This window comes from Oratosquilla oratoria, chromosome 12 (assembly GCF_046742065.1).
Source record: "Oratosquilla oratoria isolate Oo_2021 chromosome 12, ASM4674206v1, whole genome shotgun sequence".
NCBI lineage: Eukaryota > Metazoa > Arthropoda > Malacostraca > Stomatopoda > Squillidae > Oratosquilla > Oratosquilla oratoria.
Window position 1 is genome coordinate 71758545 of NC_134788.1, and position 18645 is coordinate 71777189.

Below are 18645 nucleotides of genomic sequence, written 5' to 3' on the forward strand. Positions count from 1 at the left end.
CATTTTCACTTGGGCTAAAAGAAGCTTTTAGTTGCTTGCAGGCCAGCAGGAGCCATAAGACAACAAATCGACACAAGTTACTTGGGCGAATTGGGCTAGCCCTCAGCTGAATAAAATCCTTTGCTTTTATATTGGACAAAATTCCTACATTGTTATTAGTTCAGTGACATTGGCAGTATTCTTTATCATATTATTTTGTCTAAAGGCACAGTGACACTGCTTGAATGAACATATTTCTATTTTTCTGGGAATAAATCATATTCATAGTGATGGACATGTCTGAATAAAATACAATTATTTATAAAGGCAGAGTGCTCGTGTATTTGACTGGTAGATCGCATTAGGGTAACTGTGGAAAAAGTAGATCATATCTTGCAAAAGGTTCATCTGGTTTGTGTGTGTATGTATATATATAATATATATATATATATATATATATATATATATATATATATATATATATATATATATATATATATATGTGTGTGTGTGTGTGTGTGTGTATGTATGTATGTATGTATATATATATATATTAGATTGCACTAATGTCGTAACACATTGGTAAAATTTAAACTTAGAACCCTGTGTCTTCCCATGCCCCCCTTCATGTACCTCATTACTAGGTATATATTCTTGTACTATACCTTTGTAATCATTCTGCTGAAGAGGACCACAGAGAGTGGTCGAAATATACAGGAACAATCATCTCACTTTTTATCTTTTTCCACCGACAGTGGGTTCTAAGTTTAAATATGTATACATATTCATACATATATATATATATATATACATATATACATATACATATATAAATATATATATATATATATATATATATATATATTGCAGAAATTCACTCGGGAAATATACACTATGATCCAAACGTTTTCGTCCCTTTAGACATCTTCAGATATTCCCTGAAGATGTCTGAATAGACGAAAACGTTCGGATCATAGTGTCATATTTCCTGAGTGGTTTTCTCCGAACTCTTCTTACATTTACGTCTTTTAGTGTATTGTGTTGCATATATACATACATACATATATATATATATATATATATATATATATATATATATATATATATATATATATATATATATATATATATATATATATATATATGTAATATCTTTTTAAGGTGACCCAGTTCCTATATATTTAAGGTGACCTCGTTCCTACATGCTCTATCCTAGATACTCTCTTCATTTACTCTTTATCCTTCTTTTCTCCTTTTCTATCTTGTTCTCTTCCTACTCCCTTTCTCTTCTCTCTTAATAGAATAGGTTGGCGTCAACCAGGATAGAAGGGAAAAGGACTACAATGTACAGAAGGTATTACAACCTCAGGGAGGCTGTCACACACCCCTGGGGGGACGGGGGGTCAGGTTGCATGTCCTGGGGGTCCTATGAAAGAAATGGGGTGTTGAGGGAGCCTACAGGAATAGTCTCCCCTCCCCCACAACAGTTTTGGTAATTGATGTCCTTCTGAGCATTTGAGATTTTTTTTTTTTTTTTTTTTTTTTTTTTGTAAGTGAAAGTAGTATATTTTTATATGTTGGCTGTGTCCACAGGACTAAGCTAAAAATCAGAAAGAACATTGGCAAAAAAAAAAAAAAAAAAAATCTTATCGTTACCAGAAAGGGGCCACATGTGACTGAATGAAATAGCCTAACGGCAGGCTCATACGAAGCACAAGTACCACCCAGTACGCCAGGGAATTCATCGCGTCTTCCTAGTGACCACATCTGCCGGATTACCTGCAAGACGAAAAAAGACCTTCAAGAAAGGAATCCGGAATCACTTGCCCCCTGGGACAAGGTCGTTCCATATGGGACTTGGGGGGGAAGGGAGAGGGTTTGGGGGGGAGGCTTGGGGGGGGTCTTGGATGGGACCTGGGGGGGGGGAAGGGAAAGGCCAAGCACCACATATAAAAGGAGATGTCTCACCGATCTTGCATTGTGTGTCACTTCTTCCCGAAGTGTGACAACATGAAGGTTCTGGTAAGTACTCGAAGTCTCCACAAGAACGAAAACTTCGATGTTTGGTCCCGGAGAGATGGTTTCTCTAAGTATTCCTTTCTGTTGTTTTTCGTGTTAGCTTGCTATGTTATTGTTGTGTTTTGATTAATAGTGAAGGTTCTTAAAGGGAAAGTCTGTTGTTGTTTTGTGTCCGTCCATCGTGTGTTGATTTTAGTCTTCCTGTTCTATCAGAAGTGAAAAATAACGAGAGCCTAAAGACAGTGTGGTTGCCTAAGGCAGAGATAATTAATCATTAAAATCTATCTGTCGATAGTTAGACCCATCCTTGACTATGCGGTATAGTCTTGGTCTCAGTCCCATAGAATATTAGTTCACTAGAATCAGTACAGAGGAGAATAACAAAAATAATACATGGGCTTACCTTACGATGACAGGGTAAGGCACCTTGACTTACACTAAAATGACAAAGTGCGGGGGTGATCTAATAGAGGTATTCAAATGGGTCAAGGACTTTAACAAAAATGATGTAGACAAGGCCATCATATTAAGACAGCAGGGCAGGGCTCGTAGTAATGGATTTAAATCGGACAAATTTAGATTTAAGAAGGAAACTAGCAAGAACTGGTTTACCAATAGAGTGGTTGACGAATGGAATTGACTAAGAAACCATGTAGTTAGTGAGCACTAAAACAATGGGTTGTTTTGAGGTCACCTCACTGTATGATTAGGGATGATAGGCGGAAATGGACATGAAACTGCCTAATGTAGGCCTTATGGTCTCTTGCAGCCTCCTCCATTTTTCTTATGTCTCCTTCAGGTTCTCTTGGTTCTTGGCGCCATGGCGGCCTGCGAGGCCAAGCCTGCGGCCGACCCTCAGCTCCTCCTCCACTCCGGATACCCCGTGAGCCCCATCGTCTCCGTCAAGTGGGAGCAAGCGGAGCCCCTCACCTACGAGTACACCGTCCCGTCCGCTTACTCCGGAGGATTCCCCCACTACGGCGCCCTGCCCCACGCTGCTGGCCTCCCCTGGGGCGGCTACAACGCTTTCCCTTACTACAACAACAACAACCCCTACTACTACAACCCCTACTTCAACAACCCCTTCCTGACGCCGGCCAAGGCCGCAGAGGAGCCCACCGCCGCCGCCGCCGCCGCTCCTGCCGAAGAGGAGGCTGCCGAAGAAGCCCGCAAGAAGCGCGAGGCCGACCCCCAGTTCTTCTTGAACCCTTACAGTACCTCCCCGTCAGCGCTGACGAAGACGCCGCCGCCGCCGCCGCCGCTCCCCTCACCTACCTACTCCTTCCCCGCCGTCGGGGGCGTCCACCCCTTCGCCTACGGCGGATTCGCCCATCCCGCAGCCTGGCCCTACTACGGCCACCCCTTCGGGTACCCCTTCGCCAGCAAGGCCGAGTGAGGATCTTCGGGCGGGAAAGGGACCCAATCCCATCATGAAGGACGCGCGCAAGACACGGACTCGGATTTTCTTGAAGATCTGAAGAACACCCCCCAAAAAAACTCACGGAAACCTCGATGTTGTCCTTCCTTTAGCTGGAGGAGGACCAAGGAGGACTCTGAAGTTCTCTTGAAGTCTGGGCTCACCTTCTTCCACCTTCTTCAGCGACTTCTTCTGGAAGTAGGTACACTAGGGAAGGAAAAAAATCAAGGAAGCTTCTGTCTTTTTTCTCCAGTGGGAGGGGAAGAACTACGGAGGACTTCTTCTGAAGACCTCTGGGATCCCCTTCGACGACTACGTCGTGAGATAAAAATGATTCATTTCTCTTCATTCATCTGGAATAAACATTTTTACTTATTTTCCTGGAGTCTGCTTTTTACCAGTACGATGACTAAATTGTTTATTTTAATGGCAATTTTGAATTGCCTTTAAATATACAGTACTTAAGTAAAGTACATAACATAAATATGAATACCACAACGGCTGACATTAGGGGTGCGGTAGGTCAGTGTCGCATATATGTGCTAGAGCCTCATCAGTATGGTCGAGCTGATCAGACTGATTTCAGATTTCATTTACAGCCACAGCCATACCAACATACCACAAACTCCACATGCAGCACTTCACACCATACATACCAACATTATACCAAGCCGAACTGAGCCATCATGGTGATGTACAGAGGCCGTATCGTTCCTCAGGGGGATAGGCCGGTCATGCAGTGGACCATAAAGTCTGATTATTAGAAATATCGGACTATATTTCTCTGCTATTTTGAAACACGGTCGAATTGGAACGAGCGATAACTTCTTCGGATGAGCGATGACTAAAGGAAAACGCTAGATCTCCTCACAGTCCATCCAACAGTTCCCATAATATTTAGTACGACAGCAAAATAATTCGCCCAACAATGTGATCAAATACACATTTTATGTCAGACACAACACTATAGAGTCGCGCGGTAGCCCAATGGATACAGTGTCGAACTCATGAGCAGGTGGGAGTGAGTTCGGTTCCTGGGGGCCACTGCGGGCGTTGTCCCGTTCGTTCCCGACAACCCTGGCCAGGTGGGGAAGCGACCCAAACACCGGTCTACAAAAAAAAAAAAAAAAAAAAAAAAACGGCTTGCCACGACTGACATGTTTTACCTTACTACGGGATGGTGATTTTTTAAGGTGAGTCTCACACACTATACGCTAAATATTCTTAATCCATCGTCCTTGGATGGCTGTAGGATGCTCATGCACCCAAATGGTTCCATATTCATCCACTCAGTACCATAGCGGATGATCATCCAGTACAGTAAGATCCCGCTAAGGTAAGTCATCGATTTCTGCATCTTACAGAATTATGGCATTTGACCTTATACACCTTCAGACCTTCCACCCTTCTTCCCCCTTCCCCCTTCTCTTCCCCCCCCCCCCCCCCCCGTCTCATCTTTATGGATTCAGGATGTCAGCTGGTCAGCCGGCGCGCCTGACAGCTGGTTGTTCTGTCAGTGGACGGGGAAAAGGTTTTGTCCCCTTTCGTCTGTGTCATTGTCATACATACACATACATGCATCCGTGCATATATTTACACAGCTACACGTGTGCATATGCTGTGTACACGTACGTACCGTACACACACACACACACACACACACACACACACACACACACACACACACACACACACACACACACACACACACACACACACACACACACACCTACAGGGAGAGACAGAGAGAGAGAGAGAGAGAGAGAGAGAGAGAGAGAGAGAGAGAGAGAGAGAGAGAGAGAAATTGGAAGGATATGGACAGAGAGAGAGGACAGAGAGAAACAGAAGGACAGAGGAAGAGAGATAGAGGGAGCGAAAGAGAGAGAGGGGGCAGGGAGAGAGAGGGAGAGAGAGAGAGAGAGAGAGAGAGAGAGAGAGAGAGAGAGAGAGAGAGAGAGAGAGAGAGAGAGAGAGAAGGGTGTTGGAGTTGATACTACTAGACCCGACTGATAATGAAAGAGGAGGTATTAGGTGAAATTAGATAAGTAGATGGAGGTCGAGGGAGTGGTGGTGGTGGGAAGAGGAGGTAGAGTGGAAGAGGAGGAAGGTGGAAGAGAGAGGAAGGTGGAAGAGAGAGGAAGAAGTGAAAGAAATCGTGAAGGAAGGAGAGAAAGAAGAAGGGAAGAAGGAGAGGGAAAGCAAGAGAGGGAGGGAGGGAAGGGGAGGGAAAAAGAGATAGAGAAGAAGAGAGAGAGAGAGAGAGAGAGAGAGAGAGAGAGAGAGAGAGAGAGAGAGAGAGAGAGAGAGAGAGAGAGAATGAGAGAGAGAGAGAGAGAGAGAGAGAGAGAGAGAGAGAGAGAGAGAGAGAGAATGAGAGAGAGAGAGAGAGAGAGAGAGAGAGAGAGAGAGAGAGAGAGAGAGAGAGAGAGAGAGAGAGAGAGAGAGAGAGAGAGAGAGAGAGAGAGAGAGAGAGAGAGAGAGAGAGAGAGAGAGAGAGAGAGAGAGAGAGAGAGAGAGAGAGAGAGAGAGAGAGAGAGAGAGAGAGAGAGAGAGATACGGTGATGTAATAAAATGAAATTATGAAAACACAGAATGAAGAGCTGGAAAGACTTTGAAAATTGATCTCAATTTTCACAATTTTTCCTTCCTTGACAGATTCTGTCTGTCGCTCTTGTCTTTACAATCATTCTCATCTTATCTGTGTCAAACGTTGATCAAATATCCAAACAAACTTTTATTCTAAAAAGAAAAAAAAAACAATAATAATAGTAATAATGATAATAAATAAAATGAAAAATAAATAATAATATTAATGATAATGATGATAATGATAGTAATAATTTGGTGTACACACAATGTTTCTCAACATTTTAAGCTTTGGGAAACCCTTACATCAATTTTTATATTATACGGGACTAGCCACTTTTCCTGAGCATTTAGTGACAGAAACATTGTAATATATCAACATCGCCACATTCAGAGAGACTCAACAAGCCAGGAAAAAAAAAAGTAAATTGTGTAATCATAAAAAAAAAAAAAAAAATCATGAGAGGAATGAACTGTAACATATTAAATTCACTGTCGTCCGAACCCCTTGCTAGGTTTCTGCAGTCCACGGATCCCCAGTTAAGAAACACTGTTCTATAGCATGTCATTCCCAACTATTTGGAAGCAAAGGTAAAATGCCATAAGAAGGAGACATTTCCTTCAGGTCTAACACAAACCACAAGAATGTGAGAAAGGTATTTCTTACTGGAAAACCAAAAGAAAAAAGTCTGTACGACACGAAGTCAACATGCTCTCGTCTCTCTAATCGCATGCGCAGAAGACCAGAGGTAAACAGTCAGTCATGTTCTTGTAGAAATTCTTCCAGAGCTTCTTCCTTTGCTCCTTCCAGATCCTTACTACATCCCTTCCAGACCTTTATTTGGTTCCTTCCAGACCCTTGCTTCGGCTTCCTAGCCTTCCTCGGCCAATTCTAGGCCCTTACTTGGCCCTTTCCAGACCCTTACTTCGGCTTCCTAGAACCTTCCTCGGCCAATTCTAGGCCCTTACTTTGGCCCTTCCAGAGACACAGGGTTCTAAGTTTAAATTTTACCAATGTGTTACGACATTAGTGCAATCTAATATATATATATATATACATACATACACACACACACACACACATATATATATATATATATATATATATATATATATATATATATATATATATATATATATATATATATATATATATATATATACATACACACACAAACCAGATGAACCTTTTGCAAGATATGATCTACTTTTTCCACAGTTACCCTAATGCGAACTACAAGTAAAAAACAGTAGAACTCTGACTTTAGACATAATTGTATTTTATTCAGACATGTCCATCACTATGAATATGATTTATTCCCAGAAAAATAGAAATATGTTAATTCAAGCAGTGTAACTGTGCCTTTAGACAAAATAATATGATAAAGAATACTGCCAATGTCACTGAACTAATAACAATGTAGGAATTTTGTCCAATATAAAACCAAAGGATTTTATTCAGCTGAGGGCTAGCCCAATTCGCCCAAGTAACTTGTGTCGATTTGTTGTCTTATGGCTCCTACTGGCCTGCGACTAAAAGCTTCTTTTAGCCCAAGTGAAAATGCTCCAGCCTCGCGAGGCTTATTCGAAAAGCCCGAAATTTCTTTCCAAAGAACAAAAGATGGTTTTTCGTGATCGTTTTCCTTGTGGTTTGCCCAATCATATTATCTTATTATGAAGCCCAATCATAAAGCCCAAAAAATTTGCACATCAAGACTTCAATGTCTTTTTTGCGCACCGAGTCTGTCCATTTACTAGGCCCATTCCAAAAAGCCCATAATCAATCTTCAGAGCCTATAAGGTCTTTGTAATGACCTTTTCACATCAACTTTGGCTCGTAATGCGGAAGCCTGTTGGAAAAAGCCTTTGATTTTCTCCTCGAGGACCGTATAGTCTCTTCAATGACCTTTTGGCCCTTTTTCTTAGCCCGTTTGAAAAAGCCCATAAGTTCTTCAATGTCCATAAAGGTCTTGACAATGACGCGTCGGCTGCCCGGGCCATGGCGTCGCGTCGTCTTGAAGGGACTTTGAGGAGTTCGGGGGAGCGCCAGTCACTGCATGGCTTCCCAAGCCATTCTTCGAAGGGACGTTCTTCGGTGGCGTCTTATCCCCATGAGGTCCCACAGCTTCCTTCTAGGACCAAAACTAAAAATCTTCTTCTTCGCCCAACTTCCTTACTCTTCCGCGGGGCAAGACCACTCCTGGGCCCAAGCTTCCTCACGACACAGATTGATAGTGTAACAAAGAATGACAGTACAATAGTAGTAGTAGTATAAGTATCATTATATATGTATGAATTATCATTATTATTACTATAATTATTATTATTATTATTATTATTATTACAAAGGATTGCAAAGGATTACAAAGGCGGAGCATGCCGACAGGAGACCTTTTAATCCATATCTAGGTCGGATGCGGAAAAAAAATCATATTAATAATAAAACAATAAATAAAAACTATAATAATGTAAATAACAAATAAAATACATAAATAAATGCATAGGTATAGTTAAATAATAAACAAACAGGTAAATAGTAAAAATAATAAATTGACATATAACTAATAATAAATGAAAATCAGACAGACAAATGATAACAAAACAAAAACAAATAATATAACATAAATTATAATCATTACAGCATCTTACTTAGGTATTTATCTAAATGATTCTTAAAGCTTCGAACTGAACTACATTGCACTACCTGTGCAGGAAGTTTATTCCATTCATTTACTACACGGTTGGCAAAGTTGTTTCTACCTACTTCCAAATTGAATCAATTTCCGGATAGTTTGAGACCATTGTTTCTTGTCTGATTCTCATTCAATGTGAAAATTTTGTCACTTTTGATGTTGTCAATTCCCTTTAAAATCTTATAGACCTGTATCAAGTCACCTCTGAGGCTATGTTTTTTTAGGGAAAACAGATTCATGTGTTTTATTCGATTTTCGTATGATTTATTTTTGATATTTGGAATCAGTTTTGTGACTCGCCGTTGTACTTTTTCCAGTCTGTCAATGTCTTTAATGAGATTCGGTGACCATACAGAAACAGCATATTCCAAATGTGGACGAACTAACAATTCATATATCTTGTTAAGTATTGATGGAATTTTGAAATAAAAAAAATCGCGCAATCAGTCCTAGAATTTTATTTGCTTTCTCAGCGGCTGAAATACACTGCTTGGATGATTTGAGGTCGTTACTGATAATTACACCGAGATCTTTTTCACTATCCACTTTTGTTAACGAATTTCCAAATAACTTGTAATCGTACTGTATTTGAGATCGTTACTGATAATTACGCCGAGATCCTTTTCACTATCCACTTTTGTTAACGAATTTCCAAATAACTTGTAATCATACTTACTGTTATTTCTAACTATGTGCATAACTTTGCATTTACTTTTGTTCAATTTCATTAGCCACTTTTCAGACCATTGCTTTAGTTTACATAAATCTTCTTGAGTATCCAATTGGTTTAAATGATTATTTGTCATTCCGCACAGTTTTGTATCATCAGCAAATTTGGAGACAATAGATTTTAGTCCATGGTCTATATCATTTATATATACTATGAATAGAAGTGGCCCAAGAACGGAACCATGAGGAAATCCAATTGTAACATTTTTCCATCTAGAAGTTTTTTTCATTTAAAACAACTCTCTGTTTTCGACCATTCAACCAATTACTAGTCCAACCTAATAGGCTACCACTTATTCCGTGTAAAGCTAATTTAGTAAGTAGTCTTTCGTGTAGGACGGTATCAAAAGCTTTTGCAAAGTCTAGATATATTAAATCTATATTGTTTCTTTTGTCATAATTCGAGATAACTGTGTTGTAGAATTCGAGTAAGTTAGTCACGCAAGAACGTTTCCGTCTGAAACCATGCTGGCTATCATTTATCAAACGGTTACTTTCTAAATGATGTTCGATAGCATCTCTGATGATAGTTTCCATTATTTTTCCTACGATTGAAGTCAAACTTATAGGCCTATAGTTATTTGGCTTCTTTTTGTCACCTTTTTTGAATATGGGAGTAACGTTAGCTAGCTTCCATTCTCTTGGGACATCTCCGGATATGATGGATTTCTTGAAAATAATTGCTAATGAAAGAACAATCTCGTTTTTCATTTCCTTTAAGATTCATGGATGCCAACCGTCAGGCCCTGGTGTTTTATTAACTTTGAGTTTATCTACACCCACACACACACACACACACACACACACACACACACACACACACACACACAGAGTATATATACGTTTTGTATGTATGTGTCTTGCATGCATGTGTATGAGAGCTTTACATTGTACGTATGTAAAGCTTTCTTCTGTGTGTTTTCATGTGTATGTGTATCTATTGTGTATGTATGTATGTATGTATGCAGAAAGTGCACATCTGTGTGTCATGTAATTCTTATGCACATACTTGATCACTGTATGTGGGATTCACAATGGTCTTGGATAACGTGTTGGACTCATGATCGACAACTACTACCCTTCCGGAAGAGAGCTCAGAGCTCGTATGACCAATCGATGGGTAATGCTTTGACCTTACACACACACACACACAACTCCCCTCCCACGAGAGTTGGAGTAACGACTTGCAGTGCAGCGTTACTAATATTATTTCAGCCCTTGGCGGGATTCGAACCCGGACCGCCGTAGTGACAGCCGGGAACTCTAGCACTGCGTCATCGTGTGTGTATGTGCGTACGTATGTGTGTGCATGTGTGTGCATGTACACACATGAGAAGAAGTATGACAGAAACCTTTAAGAGGAGGTAGAGGAAAATTATTAATTCTATTTGTATTTTTGTTATTACTATTATTATTATTATCAATATTATTATTATTATCATCATCATCATTATTATTATTATTACTATTATTATTCTCAAGGGACAAAAACACCTTTACGGGTTTTGGGGGGAAGATATCGACTGTATTTTTGTCATGTGTAAAGGAAGTCGATGTGAGGAAATTACTACGGTGTTCTGTCCCGTTGAAGGAACTCAGTGTGGGATTTTATATATATATATATATATATATATATATATATATATAAGACGCGAATAGAACAAAAAATAACCAATTTTTGGAAGACATAGACATAGAAAACCAAAATCGACGGCATTTTGCCTAGTGTGTACATGGAAATCGACGGTATTTTTGCCTAGTGTGGAGGAAATCGACGGCATTTTTGCCTAGTGTGAAGATGAAAATAAAGACAGCTTTTTGCCCTGTATTAAGGGGAAAATCGACGGCATTTTTGCCTAGTGTGAAGATAGTGATCGATGGCATTTTTGCCTTGTGTGAAGATGGAAATCGACGGTATTTTGGCCTAGTGTGAAGATGGAAATCGACGGTGTTTTTAAGCCTAGTTTAAGACGACATCAAAGGGAAATCAAGATGTTGTCATGGTATCAGGGAGCGAAATTTTCAGGTCAGCACGTGGCCTTACGTAACACTGAACGAAACATTCTGAGAAAGCCGTGTAGAGAAAAGTGTTTTAAGAAAAGACGATGAATTTTGACAATTGTGTTCTTATTAAAACTGAGCGAAACATTCTGAGAAAATCCTGAAATACATGTAGAGAGAAACGTTTTAAAATATAGAAAAGACGATGAATTTTGACAATTGTGTTAAACGAAGCATTCTGAGAGAAAGATGTTTTAAAAATATAGAAAATATGGATTTTGATGCGACGTGACGTCATAACGTCGGCATCAGAGCGCGGGAAGATTTTTCGGTCCTTTTGTATGGTTATTGCGCGACGGCAACTTTTTCCTTGACTTTTGGCGATGAAGACCAAAAACTCGATGGAGAAAATCAGGAAACTTTATATATATATATATATATATATATGCAATAAAAACACCAGGAGCGTGTGTTCACAAATGCGTAAATAACCACTAGGAAAAAGTAAACTAACGAAGCAGAGCGCTTTCGTGTAATTACATCTTCAGTGCAGATACAAAGAAGGAATTATAAGATGAAGAAACAAGGTACAGAATATGACATAGTGAAGAGGGCATTCGGAGAGGTAGTGGAAGAAGTACACGTGACGGACGTATGGGCCGTCCTGGTAGCCAACAAGTATGGGACGTTTGGGCCGTCCTGGTAACCAACAAGTATGGGACAACTGCTCATAATTTATATTACAATTCAAACAATTTTGAAATTTCATGAGAAATAAAACTATCTAATTTGTACAAACCTTGATGAAGATTAACATTTTATCCCCTTACTAGATTTGATCAAACTGCATTCAATTAAATTTCTTTCTGTTATGTTGTTGTTGTATGTGATGACTTTAGCGTTATCCCAGTCAACTGGGTGGTTAAAATGGTTCATGTGGTTGAATATACCGCTAGATTGGTTTCCCTCTCTAACGTATTTCTTATGTTGATTAATTCGTGTTGTGAGTGCTTTAGCAGTCTGACCAACATAAAACTGATTACATGATTTGCAAGGTATTTTGTACACACACCCTTTATTACTATTGACAGAATTATTTATGAGCATTTGTCTTACAGTGTTCTTGTTATTGAAAACTACATTAATGTTAAATTTACGTAACATATTTGGAATATTTTGCAGGTTCTCTTGGTACGGTAAAATTAGCAAGTTATTCATATTCAAAGTTTGAGTTGACCTAAGGTTGTAAAATGTCCTTTTAGCACGATAGTAAGCTTTGTCAAGAACATGTGTGGGGTATTGTAGCTTGGTACTAAGCTACAATACCCCACACATGTTCTTGATAAAGCTTACTATCGTGCTAAAAGGACATTTTACAACCTTAGGTCAACTCAAACTTTCAATATGAATAACTTGCTAATTTTACCGTACCAAGAGAACCTGCAAAATATTCCAAATATGTTACGTAAATTTAACATTAATGTAGTTTTCAATAACAAGAACACTGTAAGACAAATGCTCATAAATAATTCTGTCAATAGTAATAAAGGGTGTGTGTACAAAATACCTTGCAAATCATGTAATCAGTTTTATGTTGGTCAGACTGCTAAAGCACTCACAACACGAATTAATCAACATAAGAAATACGTTAGAGAGGGAAACCAATCTAGCGGTATATTCAACCACATGAACCATTTTAACCACCCAGTTGACTGGGATAACGCTAAAGTCATCACATACAACAACAACATAACAGAAAGAAATTTAATTGAATGCAGTTTGATCAAATCTAGTAAGGGGATAAATGTTAATCTTCATCAAGGTTTGTACAAATTAGATAGTTTTATTTCTCATGAAATTTCAAAATTGTTTGAATTGTAATATAAATTATGAGCAGTTGTCCCATACTTGTTGGTTACCAGGACGGCCCAAACGTCCCATACTTGTTGGCTACCAGGACGGCCCATACGTCCGTCACGTGTACTTCTTCCACTACCTCTCCGAATGCCCTCTTCACTATGTCATATATTCTGTACCTTGTTTCTTCATCTTATAATTCCTTCTTTGTATCTGCACTGAAGATGTAATTACACGAAAGCGCTCTGCTTCGTTAGTTTACTTTTTCCTAGTGGTTATTTACGCATATATATATATATATATATATATATATACTGTATATGTATATATACAAAAATAGCGTTTTCTATCGACGTCACGAAAATAATGACGGCAATGGAGCGCGGTGCATTGTGGGATTAATGACGTCTTTCCCAATGTGAGAATCTAAAAATTTGTTTTTCTTTTTCTTTTTGTCATCTATGCATGAGCACAGTTGTACGATTAAGCATAGATTATATTTCTGACAACATATTTCCACCAAAATGTAAATATTTCTTGTCCAAACTCACCCTTTTTGGCGCATTCCGTGTACTGCAAAGTATCTACATTAAATACAATGTCTTCATTTGATTCCTTCTTCCTTAAAGAACCTAATATTGCAAATTAATCGACAAAAGTAATTATAAAGATACCAAGTATCAAGATGATATAATGTTAATCATCAAAATATGCAAACACAATAGCAGACATCTAGACGTCTCTAAGGACATATTCAACAGCATATGACGGAAAGATCATTTGTTGTTTGGAGATTTGAAAAATTAAAATTTGTAACCATATATCAAAATCCCACGAATCAAAATGCCATAGTCAATATCATAATCCCACACATAATATTCCAGGATGTTGATAGTATTAATAAACACTATTTGTTAAAGTATAATTTCATTTGGTAAATTTATTAATGAATATAGGCCTAGGTTAATTGGCGTGGGATTTTTACCAATGGGATTATGACCTTATGGGACTCTGTCATGGATTCGACACAGGCAAGGTCATCATATCAAGACAACAGGTCAGGACTCGCAGTAATGGATTTAAACTGGACAAACTTAGATTAAGTTGTTTTAAGAAACGGTTAGACAACTAGGGATGACAGGTGGTAATGGACATGGAACTGCCTAGTGTAGGCCACATGGTCTCTTGCAATCTCCTTCGTTCTTATGTTCTTATCACACTGGGCGCCGACGACCGTCGAGAGCTCGTTCGAGTCAAAAACGACTTCGGTTACAAAATCCAAAAATTTCAAATATTCAAATAATATTTCCGTTACATCTAGCAAAGATGAATGATGAACTTAGAGATAGTGTAAACCTAGATACGGATGTTAGACATACTGTTGAATTGTTCTTAGGGATGTCTAGGTTTCTATATTCAAATAGAGGTTGGAGGTAGGATGTCGGAGGAAAAATAGCCCAGTGTGATTGATAGTAACCCTCCTGGAGGTCAGCCATATTGGATTTGCAAGTCTGCACCTAGATGCTACGCAAGTTTGACGACAATTATTAAAAGATCAAATTATTTGTAATGAAAATTCCCTTAACAATAAGAAATATAAAATAATGAAAATAATATGTATTTTGGGATCTGGCGAATTCACCGACAACAATTCATCGATATACACAATTCATCGGAAAAATATGAATATTCTAATTTGAAATATATAACTAGATTGTGTTTTCATCCTTCATTTAGCATACTTTTACCTTTGATAATGAAATAATTATTTTCATAACCTTTATTTAAGATGAAGAATTTCTTTTCGTAGTATTTATCAAGAATAGTTAAAAAAAATTACTGACAGAACTATTGAAAATGACAAATTAGTTTAAATTAAACTTAGAACTATAAATTGGTTTACTTAAAATTAACAAGCTAGGTTATGGGCTATTGCCCGCAAATAATCAACGACGTTGTTATATGAAGGATATCTTTCTAAATGTTTTTTTTTTTTTTATCCGTTCAGAAAAGTCACGTTATTCTTTTGTGGTTGAAATGAAGTGCCAGGCAAGTATTGATCGACTTTGACTTCATTATAGTTTTGTTCCTTGATTTAGTACACTTTACCTTTGATAATGAAATAGTTACTTTCATAGCCTTTATTTAGGATACTACAAAAACAAGGTAGAATTTCTTTTCGTATTTATTAAGAACAGTTCATATTCTTTGATGACAGAACTATTAAAAATGACAAATTAGTACTTAAAACTATGGCATAGGACATTTGAGACGCAGGTTGCTGGACACCACCCTAATATTTGGAATTTTTTCGACCGCCTGAAGAAAGAACAAAACTATAATGAAGTCAAAGTCGATCAATACTTGGCTGGTACTTCATCTCGATTACAAAGAAAGAAATATCGTGACTCTTCTGAATGGATAAAAAAAAAAAAAAACATTGTAGAAAGATATCCTTCATATAGCAACGTCGTTGATATAATTCTTCAAGCGATCCCATTTTTATTTATATCATCCACTGCAGACATTTTTTGTTTTATTGCAGAGATTATAGCGCGAAGGATTTGATCAACTTTCCCAACAACCCTGGCATGGTGGTGTACCTAAAACCTCGGAGGCATCGATCACCTTGCATCAAAGCAAAGTACTGTAAGTTTGACTTTTGTAACAGGTTAGCCTCTTTTACATTGGAGCTTAAACTCAGGAACTTTGTAAAGCATGAGGGCCCCACACCTGTAGCAGTGGCAAACCTAAGACCCTCATACTCCTGGTACAGTAACAGCTCTCCCCCTAATCCCTTGTAACAAAAACACTGTTACCTGCATTATTGAAAAATGTCATTTTCTTCCCTTTGAAGAGCTGGAGTTCTTCTTAGCTTAATAAAATTGTCTGGGTTTAGGCTGAATTAGATTTTATATTTAATGACATTCGCAGAGAATTCACTTCTAAAACCCTGCCCGCACACCAATGTTCCCTATTAATTCTTTGCTGTGAGTGAGCACAGAAATTTGGTTGTGTGCAAATTTTGCCTTCTTTGCAAAGTAAGTGTGTTCTTATGTGGGTCACCATACTGACTGCAGAACACAATACAAAGGATCTCAAGACATGTGATTTTATGAAATTGATCAATTCTCCAAATCAACTTTCTTTTGTTTTACATTGTTATGAAATTATACAATTAATTTCTTTAATTAGAAAATTTCAATTTCATCTTGAAAATCTTGTGTGCGCACATTTTTTCCTTTGTGTACCATTTGTAAAACGTGTGTGCATGCATGCACATGCACACAGCTTAGAGGGAACCTTGCCCCCTGCACCCCACATGTCCTGCAGCATAGTAATTGAGCAAACCAAGAAATCTATTTACAATTTGATTATGACTGAGACATATTTCTAAAGAAAATGTAACTAGAATATACAATCTTGACAATTTGTTTCTGGATTTATTATTAATGTCATTATTTTTTTTTTCTACTCATGGCATATTACTATTTAGATCTATGGTTTCAGTAAATGGAGGAGAGGAGTAGGTACATAAACACCCATGACCTGAATGGGGAGGAGCTAGTTGCAAAATGGGTCGAGTACATGCATGTGTGGGCGATCAGGGTACCCAGTGGAGCGTCTCCGCAAATATCAACACACAGACTTCCCATCAATACGTCAGGGAGGGACCCTGGACACCATGGACGCATCGAGACCCAGTGGTCAACACAGTCACTTTACCAGCTGTAAGTAGTTCAGGAGCTTTTTCCCCCTTACAAGAGAGGTAGCCAAAGTAGTAATAACAGGTGTATATCAAGTGGGAGTGTTTGTAGTTTCTGGTAAAGTGATGCAGGTAATGGTTAAAGGTAGTTCTTGAGAACATATTTTGATTGCCAGATGATGATGATAATTGTCATGCGAAAGTAATGACTTGTTTGGAAATGTTGGCCATGGTGGACTTGGAAGATTTGTACAGAATAATTTCAGACACTCATGCAGGGTTTGGGTAAGATATATTCTTGTCTAACTTCAGTGCAAACTCCATTCAAATGAAAGCCTCTACCATGGAGTGTACTTGGGAGCCTCTTATGTATAAAATACCAATGTGTTTCCTGGGATAAGAACCTGTAAAGTGTGCCAGTGTTAACGAGATTAACAGTTAGCGTATGATGACGCTGATGTCGGCATCATGAGGCATGAGAATGTATATGAGGATACTGGTGTCAGGGTCCTGATTATATCTATTTTGTAATTGTAACAGAGTGATGACCCCATGTATTCTGTAGACAGACTTGATCTTGTTTTCTGTGGTTATCCACATTCAGGGTAGAAGAGAACAAGTATTACAGCCATAACTTTATATTTTATAATGAGTGCATTGTGATGTATCATCGTATATCAGTCAGGCAGCTGTGCATGAGTATTCGACTTGTATTGAAGAGGTTAATAGTGCAATCTGTCAATGTGTTCCTGGTTCTCTCTTTGGAAGCTAGTCATGTTCATTGGTTCATCCCATAAGTCACTCAAAGGTTCTTGTCTGACAGTGTTGGTACTAAAAATAGTCATTATTGCGCGGTTGGCGTAGTGTTGAAAGTGGTGATTTTTTTTTTTCTTTTTTATAGAGCCATATAGTTTGTATTTTTATTGCTAAAACTTGCATAGTTGTTTCTGCTCACATGTAAATCTACTAGTCTGATTTGTCCCAGTCTTGCCATATTTGAACTGTTTCATCTGTTTCCCATTTCTTTAAGATTTCATTTGTTATGACAAAACTATTGAGCAAAATTCTTAAAAAAAAATTCTATTTGCAGGGAGAATTATCTGCAGCGTCTCCAGAAATTATGGGAATGACTCAGCTGCTTGAACTGTGTGAGCAGCTGAAGGAGGACACCAGTGGATAAATCAATTCATTAGTTGTTTTGAAACTTTGATATATACTGTATGTAGCATCTTCAATGAAGTGTTTTTTTTACTCCAAGTATTCTTAGTTTTACGGAACTGTATGGGCTTGAAACATGCAACGTAAGAGAGGAGTTTGTATTCACCTAGTTGTATTTTACAGGACGAGAGCTATGCTTGTAGTGACCTGTTTTCGTATTTCTCCGCATCCAGTTTATTCTTAAAATCGTGTATAGTTTTGGCACTCACTGTTTCTCTGTTTAGTTTGTTCCAGACATCAATCACTCTATGTGGGAAGCTATTCTTTTTCAGGTCTCTTCTGTAACTGTCCTTCTTTAGTTTCTTTTCATGTCCTCTTGTTTCTCTTCTGTCCCACTTGAACAAGTCATCTCTATCGAGAATTTCCATCCCTTTCATAATTCTGTGTTTGAGATGAGGTGCCTGAGAAGTATGATAGGGGTTACTAGGCTGGATAGAATG

At 38.3% G+C, this 18645-nt stretch overlaps 3 protein-coding genes across 4 annotated transcripts in view; 2 read left to right on the plus strand and 1 right to left on the minus strand.

Annotated features, from left to right (window-relative positions):
• Positions 1 to 3622, plus strand: part of LOC143030871 (uncharacterized) — a 33230-nt gene extending 29608 nt beyond the window's left edge. Inside the window, exon 2 of the mRNA XM_076194092.1 lies at positions 2798 to 3622. Within this exon, the coding sequence (XP_076050207.1) occupies positions 2819 to 3394 (576 nt within the window). The 5' untranslated portion in view covers positions 2798 to 2818 and the 3' untranslated portion in view covers positions 3395 to 3622. The remainder of the gene's footprint in view (positions 1 to 2797) is intronic.
• The window catches only part of LOC143032009 (large ribosomal subunit protein mL43-like), a 320821-nt gene extending 303061 nt beyond the window's left edge, over positions 1 to 17760 (plus strand). For both annotated transcript variants that reach the window (XR_012967062.1, XM_076196475.1), the window contains one exon: positions 16792 to 17760. Coding sequence is in view for 1 of the 2 variants with exons in the window: in XM_076196475.1 (XP_076052590.1) it covers positions 16792 to 16811 (20 nt within the window). In the remaining variant the exon portion in view is untranslated. The remainder of the gene's footprint in view (positions 1 to 16791) is intronic.
• Positions 1 to 18645, minus strand: part of LOC143032005 (uncharacterized) — a 529471-nt gene that overhangs the window by 362771 nt on the left and 148055 nt on the right. The gene's annotated exons all lie outside the window — the stretch shown is intronic.